This window comes from Melopsittacus undulatus, chromosome 4 (assembly GCF_012275295.1).
Source record: "Melopsittacus undulatus isolate bMelUnd1 chromosome 4, bMelUnd1.mat.Z, whole genome shotgun sequence".
Lineage (NCBI taxonomy): Eukaryota > Metazoa > Chordata > Aves > Psittaciformes > Psittaculidae > Melopsittacus > Melopsittacus undulatus.
Genome location: NC_047530.1, coordinates 26,977,690 through 26,994,505, shown reverse-complemented (window position 1 = coordinate 26,994,505; position 16,816 = coordinate 26,977,690). Strand labels below are relative to the sequence as shown.

The 16,816-nt window shown below is 40.3% G+C and overlaps 1 protein-coding gene across 1 annotated transcript in view; it reads left to right on the top strand.

Annotated features, from left to right (window-relative positions):
* C4H14orf132 (chromosome 4 C14orf132 homolog) overlaps window positions 1–16,447 on the top strand; it is a 36,872-nt gene extending 20,425 nt beyond the window's left edge. Inside the window, exon 2 of the mRNA XM_034062417.1 lies at window positions 15,899–16,447. Coding sequence (XP_033918308.1) covers window positions 15,899–16,123 — 225 coding nt within the window. The 3' untranslated portion in view covers window positions 16,124–16,447. The remainder of the gene's footprint in view (window positions 1–15,898) is intronic.
* The last annotated feature ends 369 nt before the right edge of the window (window positions 16,448–16,816 follow it).

Genomic DNA, 16,816 nt, shown 5'->3' with positions numbered 1-16,816 from the left:
GAACTACAGGGGAAGCTTGAGGCCCCTGCACAGTTTGGTCCTGGAGCAAGCAGTCCTGCTTCCTCTCATCTTCCCTGACATCTTGCAGCCTATTGACAGTGTCCCACAGCTCAGCCCCTGCTGCAGGAGGACCTCCACCAGGGAGCACCGAGTGCAGCCCTGCCCATTGTGCACCCTCCCCTCACCAGACCAGTGCAGGCACCCTCTGCACTCCGAGCTCTGCGCTGCGGCGTCCCCGTCCCCTCTCATCGGCTCTGTCTGGGTGCCTAAGCTGCCACCGCCGGGGCAGCTAGGGCAGAACTCCCAGACCGGGCCCTGGTCGTACGGTGAGTGCTCACCATCCCGCTCGAACTGCCTCGACCCACCCTGTTTGCCCGCTCCTGGTCCCTCGCGCTCCCTGGGGCAGGTTTTTAACCAGTCAGGGCTGGTGCAGCTCCTCCTGGCTCCGCCCCCTGTGAGTCCCTGCTCGCGGCACCTGAGCTGTCGGCTCCTGGGCGAGTCCTGTCGAGGACCTGAGGCTCCCTCAGTGTCTCTTGCCGCTCTGAGTTGAGGCTCCTGGATGCTGATCTTCCCCCGCTCCAGTGTTGAAGGTGTCCTCTCACAAGCTACTCACCTCAGCAACTGAGGGTTCATTAGGACTGGCAAAACAAACTATAGAGGAAAATGATTCAAAATCAACATCAGAATATCACTATTTTATTACCGATCAAGGCAGCTTTGGAGTTACAGGTAAGCTAAACACTGGCAATCCTTCAGAAACTCATCAGCTTGTCTTTTGATGGACACTGAACAAGTGCAGAAAGCACTTAAGAGCTTAGAATCAAGGCAGACAAGATAAAGCAAGAAGGAACTTAACATATGAATCAGAGGGAAAGTTTAAGGTCCACAAAGAAAATCAGTTTTCATTGTGCAAATAATCAGATTTGTAACACAGATCTTCTTGTGACAGAAATCCTGACTGGTATATTTGAGTACTATTTTCTGCATGTGAGCAGATTCTGGATCAAAATCCACCGCTTTTGTAGCCTTCATAGGCCAAGATCAATTGGCAGCTGTGGCTTGGTTCCAAGTAATGGGTAAGGATTTTCATGACACAAGGCGTACTGTACCTTTCACTGAAAGGTTCATTCTGAAGGCAGACATGACCCAATGGTATTTCCTCAGTAATGAGTCATGCATTCTAATGCCTTCTAGAAACCTTTATTTCTCTTTTTCCTTTTTCTCCATCAGGCCAGATGGAGACTTGGATTCTACAGACTTGGATGAATTGTTAATGTTTTGTTTGTTTTCTTTTCTTTTGTGTTATGGTACAGCTATAAGGAGCTTGAAACAGAAGGGATGGTTTATCTATGGACAAGGGGTCCTGGTGGTATTTTTGAAGCAGAACCTTAGCTTTTCTGCTGCTCCTCAAAAAGTGAGCACTTTCCATATGGGGAAACCCATGTGGTGGATGCACAGTGGGATCATAGAGGGAAATGGGTAATGGAAGGATAGAAGTGGAAGCATATTCTTCTGCTACAGCTTGGGCAGGCTAGTGAACAACACTTCTATTTCTGGGGCTGGCATGCAAAATTCAGGCTCTGCTTTCACCTCGGAGATGGTGGCACTGGTTTTGTCATGTCAGTGCTGGGTGTAATTTAGTGCCTTATAGGAAGAAAAATGCTACTGGGGGTAGAGCTGCAATACACAGATGTGATCTCTAGTTTTTATTTGAAGAACATGCTTAACATCAGTGGTGACCCTTATGTTCATGTGGGAATTGGTGTGTTAGCCCCTTTTTTTCACACTGGAGCTGTGTCCACTCTCAGAAATTAAGAAGAGGAACAGAAGTTTCTGCTTTTGTTTCCTCTTCCTTTTCTGTTTAAGCTGTAAAAAGCTGCTTTCGTTAAAATTGGATTAAACAAGATTCATGAACACAGTGCTGCAGAACACCAGACTCATGCTCCATTTTGATGTGTTCTCATCTAAGCTGGGAAGACCCAAGCTTGAGAAACACAGCCTTGGACTGAGGAATGAACATTTCTCTCTCATTCTTTGTAGATCTTGCAACAGAAAGTTGAAGTTGACCAAGGCCTGCTTATGCAGCTCATATCTGAAGTAATTAGACTCTGAAATTTCTGGAGAGGGAGTTCACTCAGAGCAAACATGAAATAAGTACCCAATGTATATATGACTTCTCAATGAATTGCCTTCCCCTGCACGTATTTGTGATGTACCTCTTCCTGTGGACACTCTATCTGTGTCTGCCTTCTCATATCACAATCTCCTGTTACCCTTTCAGCAGCATGCAGTGATCCAGAAACACGAACCAGACAGTGAAGGGGAGAAACACACTGGCTTCCCAAGCCACAGTCAGGCAGGGCATTGCTTTTACATGAAGAGACTGTAAACAAGTACCAGCACAGTCTGAACACTATTCCTCTTCTGGAATCAACATGGCACAGTCTGGTTCTGTTACGTCCATTGCAGTATCTGAGTATCCCCGTTGAACAAAGCAGGATGTTGGATTTTGTGAATATTCTTTAGTTGTATCTTGTCAGTTTTGCCTGCAGGCATGCAAACCCTGCAGCCCTCTGAAATCAGTGACATGATTGTGTATGACAGCCATTAGTGGGTAAAACAGAAATCTGTCTGTGAGCATCTGTTTTGAGGGAGCCAAATATAATTAAAGTTTAACCATGCTGCATTTGCTCTTTTATTTACTGAGATCTGGTCCTTCTTCTTAGGGATTGCAGTCACATTTCTTGTGGTCCTTTGACTTGCTGCTTTTTGTTATTGTATTCGTATTTCGTCTGAGTATGTTTTGTATCACAGACTGGGTTCAATGAATCCACTGCTTTGATTTTCCCATGCATATAGAGGACATGTCTATGCCATACATAGATGAAGGATGTCTGACAGCAGTTAGTTGCTTATACTATATTGGCTTTTGGTATAAAGAGCCCCTGATAATTCTAATTATTACGTAAGGTTGTAAATTAATGGCACTGTAGTCAAAGTGCCTAGGCAAGACTGGGACCTCACTGTGGCAGGCTTTGTGTGAACTAAAACTAAGTGGAACTCAACCATTCTGCCAAAAAAAAAAACATGAACTTTTCTGAAGTAAGGGATTTTTTTTTAAAGAAAATAAATTAAATTAGAGCAGCACAGTAAGTTTCTGAAGGTACTGGCTCAAGCAATAGCAAGGATGCAAATAAGAGTTTCTTGATGAGCACCAGTCTGCTTGCCCATGGCACCCAGTATGTCTCAAACTATTCTTTTCCAGTTGGGTGACTATTTAATGGTCACTAGTGTTTCTGCTTTGAAGCAAGTAGAGCTTTTCCACTGGTTTCTACAAGCTCTCTGGATTGTACTGCAAAGGGATGTGGTTTGGAATTAGCCGGAAACCACATCATATTCATCTCTTAAATTTGGTTTGTTTGTTTCACTGACTTGACTTGTCTCATACCAGCAATATGGAAATATAAGGTCTAAGAGAGATTTGCACATTTCCCATACAAGGATTTTCATATTATTTCATAATTTCCCACTTTTCTAGGTCACTTATTCCTGAACTGATCTGGAGCTTATTTTTATGTGGGAATCCCTAAGATGTGCAGCTGTCTTGTATCCATCTACTGTATTTTACCAGTTATATATCCACGAAGCTGTTGAGCAACAGGATGGATTAAATATGGTCTTATTCTGCAATTAATTTTATGTACTTGCCAATAAATAAATAATGTTTTTCCTTACCTTAGACGAAATTCATGTAATGGTAAACTATAGATGAAAGGAATTACGTTCTACCTTAAGGATGTAATGCAGAGATCGATTCTGTAGTCTCCCCAGTCAGAGAGTGATTATGACTTGGTTTCCAATTTATTTCAAGGGAAAACTAAATCAAGTATTGAATGTGCTAGGAGGAAAGCACTCAGACCAGCATCTGTACTTTATAGAGTGTGAACGTATTACTTAGATCTTGGAGAAACTTTGCATAAAGGGGTGTCTTGAGGTCAGGCCTACCAACAAATATGTAGAAAACATTGTTTTATTTGGAATGTCTTAGACTTTCTAACTTGATCTCATTTTAACTTGGGTGATCATGGCCATCTGTTTGTTGTGGTTATCTATTTGTTACCTGATGTTACTTTTAGCTCTTTGACTATGCTTTCTGTGTACAATCATTTATATTACAAAAGGACTCATGGTTTGCAGGACACTTTCAAAGTGACAGAATGCAGAATTACTTTAAAGAAATGTTAATTTCCTTTGAAATTTTCTTTTTTTTTTCTGTTATTCCTTATTATTTTATTGATTTAGTTACATTTAAGATGGGTATGTGTAGATAATTCTAGATACGTGTCTGTCACTTTTTACTGCAACTCTGAAGCCTTAAATACAAAGTTTCCTGTGTAAAAGTGCAAATGAGCAGTATATGCACTCTCTCAAGGTGAAGTACTTGCATTGCCCCATATTGCCAGTGGAGAGCAATAGTTGTCTTCCCAAGGGAGACCTTGTTGTCCAGTTTAAATTTCTAAATTTGCCTCCTTTGACTGGCTGGTGAGTTTGAGAATGTTTTTAAGGAAACTGCTTCTGAGCAGGTAAACCAGATGAAGTGAACCTCTCTGTGTTTTGGTTTGCTGATGGCTTTAATTGTTTATTGAGACATCTGTTGCAATCATTTTTCTTTGTGATTTTTCTTCCTAAAAAAAAACCCTTTTTCTCCGTACCTCATTGTGTTACAGATTTATTCATGCAAGACAAAGAATGGTGGTGTGGGACACATAAGTCTCTTAGAGATTTTTTTTGAAATAAGGATCTTCAATAGAATTTCAAAATACAGGTGATTAAAGATGAGAGGGATGCTTGCATTTTTACAAGTACTAGATACTTGCACTGTTGTTACTCCCATGCTGCTTATTAATATTCCTGTGTTGGATTTTTGACGAGTGATGCTCCCCTTGAAAAAGCCTAGGGCTGAAATTCTGGGCTTCATCATGGCTGGGATTAGTCCTTCTGTGGGTAGATAGCTGTCAGGCTACTGGGGTGAGGGAGAGCCCCCTTTCTCCCCAGGAAGCAACAACTTCCAGAATGTTTTAGGGCTAGTTCCAATCAAATTTCCTTTGTCTGTTACCTTCTTTAAGAGGTCTCCCTTATTAATCAGTCCATCTGAGTTCAAAGGCTGAACTAAATGGTATAAGAATATCCCAAACCTCTGTTTTTAACTGAGCTGTGCCTGTATCAGGACCAGTGGCTCCTTTGTGAGAATCTTTGTGACCTCAACAGTTTTTATCTCATTCATCATTTAATCTTTTTACCTTATATTCATTGATGCCATGAAAAAATGAGATTATGATATTATGTTGGCTTCAGTGGGGTCATACATAAAACCTCAGAGTGGGTGAATGTGTTATAACCTACGTCAGTGAGTTCATTATCTGAGTATACGAGCTTTGGACTGAAGAACCCAGCCAGCTCTTCAGCTGTGCGAGAACTGAACTGCTTTGCACCTGGTAAGATCTCCTGTTGCCAAGAGTGTTACTCTTCTGCCAGGTGTTTTTTGTAACTGTTTTGTGCCACTTGTACTAAGGGATTAACAAAACAGAGATTTGGGGTTTGGTGGAGTTCACTTACATAATATTTTAGCTTACTTTTTGTATTCCAGTAGTTGAAGTTTATTCTCAATCGTAGACTTTTTTTGTCCAGATAGATTATTTTAAACTCACATCTGTAGGTGCAAGATACTACCATAAAATTAGGTTTGTAGTCATGTGTATACATGTGCAACTGAGTATTGGTCTTAGAGTATGTGGGTGTACTTGTCTGCCTTCAGTCTGAACCTTGTCTCTTAAAGCACCAAGGTATCCATTATCTGTTCTGTTGTTTGTTGAGTTGACCATCTGAAGATCAGAGGGCTCTGAACTTCAAGTCTGCAGAAGACTCTTGGTGTTTACATTCTTTGGGAGGCTGTAGAGAAAACCTGCTTGACCTTGGAGGCAGCCCATTTTCTGATTACTTTTCAATACTCTTTATGTGAAGGACTTTTCAACTTGTGCACTGTTCTGGTAGTGGTGATTTCTTCTGTAGCTGAATTGTGTCAGTCTCAGGGACAGCTGTCATGCACAGGCACAATAACAGTTCTCTCCTGTTTACATGCTTTCAAAACATTGGTCCAAAAACCCTAAGATCTTAAGACACCAGAGGAGTGCAGAGTTGCATCTTCTATAAGCCATAGGAGGCCACCGAATCACTCCTCTCTGAACTGCTCCAGCTCTTTAGGCCAGCAATGATTCCATAATTCAGATTCCAGTGAATAAGATGGGAGGAAAGTGCAAATACATTATATTTTTTTCTTTATTTTCTTTGTTCCCTCAGCAAGAATAACTGAAAAAGCTTTTACAGAAATCACTTTTGGGTAGGAAAAAGTTAATTTCCGAGGAAAGCTGTTACATATTCATGTCTTTAATTATCCTTTGCAGCCCCACCAACTGCAAAAGTTCAAAGCACAAATATCGAATTACAAATAAAAATGTAATAAATTATACATTGATTTGTTCCTATCTTCTATATATGGCAATTAAGGGGTGCTATTTTGCCTACACAGAGATAGACACGTTATTTAGAGAGAAAGTATCAATGTAAAATTTATTATAGTTTCCTGTAATGTGCTCTGAACTGTTTGAACAATCTTATGCATAAGCACACAAACACAGATGGCTTGGCTGTTCTGTTTGTATTTGGCGTGATAAAAGATGTCATCAACTGCTGTCTTGTTCAGCCACACTTAATCATCCCTTGATGGTCTCAGAACTAGAGCAAAACCTGGGTTGTGAGAATCTGGGTTTGTGAGAACATATGGAATATTTGGCTCTTATGATGGCCATTCTCACGCATTGATGAAGGTTTCCATTGTCCCCTATAAAGAAGTAGTGAAATGTCCCGTGTAGGGGCTCCTCATGTTCTTCAAAGCAAAATGATCGAGGCTTATTTTAAGCCATTTGTGAAATGTGTTCACATTATGCCTGCTGAATTTGCACCAAAGTGGATGAGAAACACATGTTCCTTCTCCTCCATGGGCTCTGCTGAGGGAACAGTAAGTCCTGGAAGGCAGATGAAAGAGTTATGAAATAGTTGCCTGGTGGCACTGAGTTCCTAAGCATTCAAGATTTACACGATTGAGCTTTTAGTCTCTTCATGATACTCAATGACTAGTTATTTTGGAAAAAACTTTTCTAGGCATGATGAATACTACTTTTGAAATACTAGAAAGTAGGAAATTGTAAACATTTTTTACCTTCTATTTTTTATTTTCTTCTACATTGTGTGATTAGCTCATTCATGAGACCAAATGCAGAATAGGATCAATTTTTAAGCAAACTGTGTGTTTTCTTCAGTTGTAAACCACTACTAAAACATTACAGAATGAGCTGAGGGGGATGTACAGTCTATAGGTTGTTCAAAGTGTATATTGAGCCTCATATGCCTGATGGTATGAAAACATATGGCAAGGTGCCAGATGTTGGTATCCTATCAAGTGAAGGATACGCAGGAGGTGTAACATTTTGCAGTCCTCCTTTCTTCCTAGAAGCTGCTCTGTATGCTCTACCTGACCTTCCTGCTGGTCTCCAGACATGAGAAGGACTACACTGTCACCTTTCTCCCCTGTTTTTGTCCATCTCAGCTGGAATGCCTTGGTTTTGTTGACTGTCAGGCTTGTTGTTTGTCTTGAACTAGGTGCCAAGTAAGCAAGCAAAAAAATTTACAGAAACAGCCATAAGTAAGAAGTGAGAGATATACCTCAAATATTCTGACCAGCAGGTCAAAGGAGGTGATCCTGCCACTCTACTATGACCTCATAAAACCTCACTTGGAGTACTGTGTACAGTTCTGGTGTCTTTAACATAAAAAGGACATGGAGCTGTTAGAACATGTCCAGAGGAGGACCACGAGGATGATCAGGGGACTGGAGCACCTCCTGTATGAAGACAGGCTGAGAAAGTTGGGGCTGTTCAACCTGGAGAAGAGAAGGCTGCGTGGAGACCTCATAGCAGCCTTCCAGTATCTGAAGCGGGTCTATAAGGATACCGGGGGGGAACTCTTCATTAGGGACTGTAGTGATAGGACAAGGGGTAATGGGTTAAAACTTAAACAGGGGAAGTTTAGCTTGGATATAAGGAAAAAGTTCGTTACTGTAAGGGTGGTGAGGCACTGGAATGAGTTGCCCAGGGAAGTTGTGAATGCTCCATCCCTGGTAGTGTTCAAGGTCAGGTTGGAGAGAGTCTTGGGTGACATGGTTTAGTGTGAGGTGTCCCTGCCCATAGCAAGGGGGTTGGAACTAGAGGGGGTTGGTCCTTTCCAATCCTAACTATTCTATGATTCTATGATTCTGTTAGCATACCTAAGCCCTCCCCCCATTTTGCTTGTGAAATGTAATGCAGCATGAGAGTGAAAGGGAAAGAAAATAAATAGGAAAAAATGGATTAAAATGACATATAGCCAAAATAAAATTCTGTACATCATTACCAGTTTTCTTTCTCCTCTGTTTATTCAGGAAGTCTGATAGCATATAAAAACTTATGGAAAATAATAATTATGGATAAGTTGAGGCTATTAAACTGATTTCATTTCCTTTCTGAGGCTCCCTATTGGATGTCTGCAATTATTTTCCAAGGGAAAATTAATTTCTGGAAGTCATTGTAGAATAATTTTTTCCCAGTGGGTTTGTGTTATGATGGGGGAGCTGACCTGACTCTTGTCTTACCATATTTGAAGATAGATTCCAGGTGGCTATCTCAAAGGTCCTGAAAATGAGGCATTTATATCATATCATTAGGTACAGCACAGCTGCAGTGGTAGAAATTACTTTCCTGAATAGGCAAATGTATCCCAACTTGTCTTTGTTGTACAACCATCACTGTGTAAAATAAATCAGATGTATAGTTTGAAAGCTTTTGAGTCTGCGTGGAATAGTAAATAATTTCTCTAATGAAATAGAGCTAAGCTATATTATGCCTGTTAGTGTGATTTGGTAAACCTCATCCAATTAATTTTTCATGGGATGTCTAGCAGGGATTGGAGCTAGCAGGCAAGATTTTTTTTATTGCTGCTGGGTTTTGGTTGTAAGAGTGGTCAGCTTATGTAACATGGAGGAATTTGTATGTAAGTATTTTTCTCTAGAGTAGTAAGTTGATTCCAAAATGTCACATCCTTCTAGGTCTAGCCCCTAACACCTGCCCCTTGAACTTCTTACAGTGTTTGTGAGAAGCATCCTGATTAGTGAATACTAAAGGATACAGTGATTTACAAAATCACTGCTTTTGCCCATGGCTGAAGTCTGGTGATTTAAACAATTTTTTATCTGGAAATAGTTCTAGTTTTGAAACTGTGTCATCACTTCCATTACTGTGAAAGGCTGGCAGTTCCCATCCTTCATTCCCTGGGAATAGCCTAAGCATCTTGTGAGGCTAAGGGACAAGGAACAGAGGGAAAATCAGAATATGAAGGTCAGCCCCTTTCTCTGCTACCAGGTTATGTTTGCCACCACAGTAAATTGATAATGAGGCATTAACATTTTGTCAGAGACAAAAATGGTTTCAAAGATCATGGTGGAGGAAGGGCTTGTGCAGCCCTCTTTCACTTCGAGAAAATTTTTTCCTATACACCCTCTCTTGAGCTCTGCTCTGGTTTTCCACTTATACCTCATCATTTGACTTCCTTGTTTACGATCAGAATGCCTTTTCATCTTGCAGATATAAAGTGTCATTACAACCAGCATGTGTGACTCTTCTTTTCCTCTTTATCCTGCCTTGTAGTAAGGGAACTTGACACTGGAAAGGAATTGCCAGCCTGGTTCACCACAGGAGACCATGTAACTGCAATTAAATCCAGTAGTCCAGCTTTGAAGTTACCAATGCCAAAAATATCAGAAAGTTGTGCCAGAAACCCTCCAATACGTGCAATAATCAGCACCTCTTCACATATGATTAAAGAGTTTAAACTCAGAAGCTTGGTGTTTGAAGCCCTTCCAGCATCATGTTGAGTATTAAACTGATACAGCTCTGCAGGTTGCTGCTGTTTCTAAAGGAATTCCTGTTCTCTCTGATTTTCCCAGTATGACTACACAGGGTGTGAAAAGATTCTCTGTTTTGCCAGTTTTGGAAATTGTAAACAGATTTTAATAGCTTCTACTCATGACAACACTGATGTTTAGTTTTATAGCCTCCTACTGAGTTTTTCCATATTGATAAATACTCCTCTTCCTGGTTCCCTCTGTTTGTGTTTTTAATTCTATGTGCATGTGGTCCTGGAAGCACAGAAGTTATAATTACATGTAAATGAGACCCAGACATCTTCTGTTCCCCCAGAGTGGTGTCCACAATAGGAAGCTAGCCTCAGCTGTACTACTTATGTGGAAGGTCAGCTAGTGCTGCTGCTTGAATGATTGTTCCCGGCACATCTGTGTCTGCTTGACTGCCCTGCATGCTTTTGTGATATGGCAGGGGGGTTGGAACTAAATGATCTCAAGGGCCTTTCCAACCCTGACTATTCTATGATTCTATGGTGATTCTATGATATTGACCACCCCCTCCAATTTAGAATATACAGATTCACAATTTAAATTATATGTGACTTAGAATTGCTGCTTCTTCATACAGGTTGTTTGCATTTCTGTTCGACACTGACAAACCTTGCCATCTTCCTTGGTACAGCATAGCTGGCATCGGCTGTAAAAAGAGAAGGAATTCTTCAGACCAGTGTTAGGATGAGAAACTCCTCCTCTGTTTCCATTTGAGACTTGTCAGCAATAAAAAGGCTCTTGTTTGTTCTCTTCCACACTTGGGAGATGAAATCCAATAGCAGTTTTAAAGCAGTAGGATTCTTTGAAATAGTAAAATACTATTTCAGGGAGATACTGGGCAGATGTAAATTGTGGGAATGGAATCATAGCATGTTTATCGTTAGAGTATCTGGTTGTTACCTATGCAGAAATATGAGAGAAAAAAAATCAGGGTGAAAACATCCTCATGGCAGTTATTTACGCTATTTCTTGCAGCTGATTCAGCTGAACTCCATGGAGAGGTGCTTCAGTCTGCACAAGCCATATGCTCATATAAGGCACTTGAGAGATAGCTGAGCTTAAGGTCAAAGATCTGGCTGAGCTTCGTTCCCCATGGGAGCACCTCAGGTAAGGGAAATAGGTTTCTACAGCCAAGAGTAAACACAGAATTGAAGTATCTGCTGCAGTATCTTGAAACATCTTGAAAACATCCTTAGATGTTATTTCCTGAATATTTAGGCACCTGTTGGTCAAGGAAACTCTTAGTGTGGTTCAACAGCAAGGCTGAAACTTGAACCTCTGAGATACTGCTAAGGAACAACTCTGAACAGGTATCTCGTCTAAAAGGGCACAGACATCGTATCTAGCCTAGCATGAATCAGGAAAGAAGCAGAGGAAGTAAAACACAGGTCCTAGGAATACCATGAATTGGAAGAAAAGCAGAGATTGGTAGAATTGATAGAAGAGGGGGGATTTAACAAGATAAAAAATTACAGGTGAAATCTTGATGCTTCCAGGTTAGAGTTAAAATTTTCCATTGCCACTGCTGGGATGAGAATTTTGACAACTGTATTTTGAAAATAAGCAGCTCTTTTTTCTTAAGCTTGTCAGCCTGAGACTGTGATTTTAGGATGAAGCAGGGATCTGAATTAATTAAAATGAGAATTTGAAGTTAACTACATAAAGCACTTGCGTGGATCTTCCCTCTTCAGAATTAGACTTATTTAATTAAATTAAACAGGATTGCTTTAAGTGCCCTTTAATTTTGGTTGTATAGGGTCTTAATGTGTTTAAACTAATCCACTTGCAGTGTACATGGGCTAAATGTCCTGATTATCACTGTGTAACCAGTCTTCGTATTCTAAGTAGTAGGGTGATATTCTGGCAAATGGTGGACAGAAGAACTTGGTTCTCTAGATATTACCAGTAAATAAATAGTAGCCAGGACTTCTTCATTTACATAATAGTGCATGCTTTAGATGAGGAGAATATATATATATGCATGTTTCTGTGAGACAGAAGAGAATTAGCATGGGGAAAATATTGGTCAGTTAGGGTATCTGTTTAGTGCAAAACATATTTTAAAAGAGCTTAAAAATTAGAATGCGTTTGTGATGCTTTTACAAACCTGTATGTTGTTGCCATCTTTGGCAACTCTGTTAGATTGATTTGTGATTGCAACTGGAAGGTTTTCAGACACAAATATGCACTGCAGTGATCATATGCTGCCAGGGCAGAAGGAAATAATAATTCTACTTTATGTATTCAGAATATGTCAGCCTGTAAAAATATGCTGTTTAAAATACAAGCCAAAAGAAACACTAAAAAAATTAAATGTTCTGAAGTAACAGCAGTGATTTTACAAAACATCTGAGCGGGGGTGACGTTTCGCCTGTCAGCATCCCATTCCCAAAGTGGTGTATGGTGAGGACAGGGCCGGGATGCAGCACAGTTGTTCAAACTGCTGCTGAGTTTTCCTAATTTCTGAACAATGGCTGCTAGAAGATTCAATTGTGCTTTCAAATCTCTGTGCCAAGCTTGGGTTCCCAGTAAGGTAGAGTAGCTAAGTTTTATGCTTCTCTAGCTGACTGTGAAAATATGATGGAAACCTGATTCTCAAAGAAACAGCACAACGTTATTGCTAAGTGATGGATTTTGTGTGATCCAACTTAAGAAAGCTATCATTTTTAGAGTACCAGTGACTGGTACCCAACATGTTTTTCCTTCATGTGAATCGTTTTGGTTATAAAATAGCATTTTTCTGCTAAGTGGAAATTATATCACTTAGCTGTTCAACAGCCTTGTTTTCTTCCTCGTGACCCTAAATGCATCCCCTCACTTGTCAGTAGGAGGTATTCAGCGCAGTGGGTGTTCTCATTACCACTTGACATTTTGCTGTTTCGTTTTCTTCCTGTTGCTATTTAATTATTTGAAGTCTTTCATCACCAGTCCCAGACACCATTTAGCAAGCAATGCACTATTAGTGCTACTTAACAATATCGACACAGCCACTGGGAAGAGTTTAATTTCCAAACAGTGCTACAGCATCTCCCCTTGCCATGTGCTCCTGCCATGTCCCTCACCATTGTCTTTTCCAGTTAATCCTTTGCTCTGGCCCTTTTGTCCAGTGCTGCTGGGGTGGGTGGCACAGGCTTTGCACAGCTTTGACAGAACTAGAAAAGTCCTCTGAGGCTAAAGCAGACTGCAAGTCACTGTAATGGCAGTGACATGGGTGAAGTTTTTGGCTGATGTAAATTGGTGTATATTTGTTTTGTAGAGGCATGGACAAATAGACCAAACATAGAAAGCATGGTAGGCTTTCTGTGTTCAGCCAACTGCTTATCACAGCCACTTCACAACTCCCACTAGCGTTGGGTCTGGATGTCTCATAGCCTTTAATGTAATATCTCAAATAAGACTGCAGAGGGAATATACTGTACCTTTTTGGAGAACAGAGACATCAAGACTGATGGTTAGATTCATCTTACAGAAGTTAATCTACCTAAAAGATAGATTGCTGGTTGATATTAATAATCCATGCTTCCCTTTCTCCATTGAAGAGATTATATCTCCCAAGGATGATTTATGTGACTCTAATCACTGGGCCACCCTGACTGTTAAGTGGCAGTAAGAGGACAGACTGAGAAGGATGCTCAGCTTTAGATGAGCTCAGGTAGAGGCTGGACAAGTTCAAGGTAGCAAAATACTTTGAGAGTTATTAAATCTATAGCAATAGCATCTGGCTTATGAATTTCCTAAAGTGAAAACAGTCGGAGGCTGTGATTTGCTAAGGTGTAGTATCAGATATGCTTGTCCTGGTGTTCTCTTCTTTCCTAAGGCCACTGCTGGAGCCAACACACAGGGAAGATAGACTTTCGATTCCCATGCTCTTACGAGACCATTTTAGCAGTGAGAAGTGGGAAATACGCATTTACTAAGAGATGATTTCTGCAAATGAGAAGTTGGAAGTAAGGTTTATTTCCAGATCTGAGGTGAAGTGCTACTGACCTACAAACAAAGAACCTGGAAATCAGTTTTACATAAAGAGCCCATGCTGAGTGTCAGCGCTTTATATTGGGTCACGGCAACCCTTTTGGAGATTCAGATGAGCTGTTTCACCATGTGTTCCCCTCAGATGGTGCAAACAGCTTGTTTGAGCCTTAGATGGTATGAGGAGATTTAGATGTGACATAATTTGCACTTTGGTGTGTAGCTGTGCTGCTACACAAGTGCTCCCTTCCTCTGTGACAGCATCAAGTCTAACAGGGTGGAAGCTTGTCACTTCAAATAACTCTCTGAGAGCACAGAATGTGTGGCCCAAAAACCTGGTATCACTCACAACAGTGCACACGACTTCCCACTGTCTTGGGCACATGCACATACATGTGTACCTCTGTATTTTGGATATTTGCTCCAGTTGAAAGATTTTGCAGAATTGACAACCCTAAATGCTGATACTCTTAACGTGTTTTGCTAAGTAGCGAAGCAACCTCACTTCGAGTATTTTGCTGCCAGTTTGGTAAATGTATGCCTGTCATTTGTTGTAAAGATCTTTAACTAGTGTCTACAGAGAAGTTAATGGCAGCAACACTGTAAACACACTTTATGCTTGAAGTCAGAATTGCCTTTTATGGCAATATATACATAAAAAGAAATGCCGATTAAACTATGCAGTGTTCTCCTTATCAAACTGCAAGACATAAGAAAGGCTGATGGAACTGGATTCAAAACATCAGGCTGGGCTGCTTCTGAAATGTAAGCTTTTGCTCTTTTTAAAGCATATTCTGTGTGGAATCCGGCAGCAAAAATTTTGGATGCAGGGAGAATATATCCAACTTTACTTTTGAAATTTCCTGTCTGGTTTCTTGAAAACTGCTTTTATCTAATCATATTTGATTTCACAGAGAATTTTATTTAATGTGGATTAAGCAGTATCACATACCCATTGTGGTCTTACATCACTGTCTGTTTAATTTTGAATGTGACATGATATTTTCTAGTACAGCTAAAACTTGTTCAGCAGTCAGATTTGAATGAGAATGTCTTTCATAGCTCTGTAATATGTTATAGATAGAGAGCAAAAATAGTTACCTTATTCTCAAACTTTTAAAATTCCTTACTCTAATTTGTAGATTACAGCAATCACTGTGGAGAGAAGTGGTTTATTGAATCCTGCTCTGTTTAGAAGCTTCCCTAGCACAGCTGCAGGCAGCTGGGAGGGAGTATAGTTTAGTACCAAAGGGAGAGGTTACTGAAAGAGTCAAAATATAGTGCTATTGCAACTACTGTTGAAGGACAGGGTGTTAAGAGAGATTGATTTTTCAGCCCAGGGAGTATTGGACATGGTAATTTAGGGCTGATGGTATAGCAGTCTTCTGTGATGTGGCTGAATGAAGGCAAGGCCGGTTCCTCTGTTACTCATAGGCCATGATGATTTCAACACTACTGTTGAGGTTATAATCATATTACTACTAGCAGGAAGGATTTTTATTTTGTTACAGAGCCACAGGGTTTCAACTGTAGAAGAAATCCCTATTGAGAAAAATTAAAAATAATGCCAAAAACCATAACCCACTTCTTTCTAAATGTATATAATTATTTAGGCTGACTTGAAGCCTTCATACTCTTATGTACATTCCACATATACATAGGTTTTCTGCAATAATATTGATTCTAACAGAAATGGAAAAAATACTGTAAAACGTGTGTCTGTAGTATTTCTGACAAGTTAGCACCAAGTACCACGAAATGTCAGTAATTTTGCAGGTTTGCTACTGGCTAGCCTTTTGTAATGACTTTGAGACAAAATAAATACAGATATTAGCCTTCAATCTAATTTTGCCATATCTTTCTTCACAGCTTCCTGTTATGGGAGGAGCCTTTATGGACTCACCCAACGAGGACTTTAGTACGGAGTACTCCTTGTTTAACTCATCAGCCAACGTCCATGCAGCTTCTTCCATGCAGAATCCACCAGAAGAGACATCCCGTTCTTCAAATGATGCCATATTGTTATGGATTGCAATAATAGCAACAATTGGAAATATTGTGGTTGTGGGAGTGGTGTACGCCTTCACCTTCTAGGATGACTGTCACTCCAAACACTGAAAGAAAGGATAACTGCAACAATATTTGTCATGTGTATGTGTGTATATATACATGTATATCTATATAAATACATATAGGTAGGGACATTGTTGGATAAGTGCAGCTACAGTCATGGAAATGAAATGCAAGTTAATCATCTTGAATCTTGATGGCAGAAAGTTTGAATGCAATTTCAAGTTGTGTGGAGGTGAGAGATTTCACTGAGAACAGAGGCAATATCAGTTTTGTATAGAAATGTAATGAAAGAGAGGCCAACATACATACAAAGTGACATTTATAGAGAAAAGTGCTTATTTTCTACTATTTAGATTTTTCCAGCAGTTCTGCTGCATTTTGTCAGCTTTTTTGTGCAGTTTTTACTGTGGTATAATGCTGTACGACATTGTTCTGTGTCATATTTGCTGGACATCTTGGTTTTCCAGGTGGACTAAATGGCTAGCATTGGCACAGTTCTGAGGAATCATGTGTTCATTGTGTGTAAGTATTCAGCATGTGCATATGCTGCTAGGCTGTGTTCAAGTTTATGAATCTGAAAGCTATGACAGGCAGATGTGTACTATCTAACACTTGCCTTCCAATGTCAGTTCCTGGATCTGAAAATACAGGAATCGATGCTAAACCTGTCTGCTGTTTGCAGGAGGAGACAGCTATTGCAAGGTGTGGCTGGTC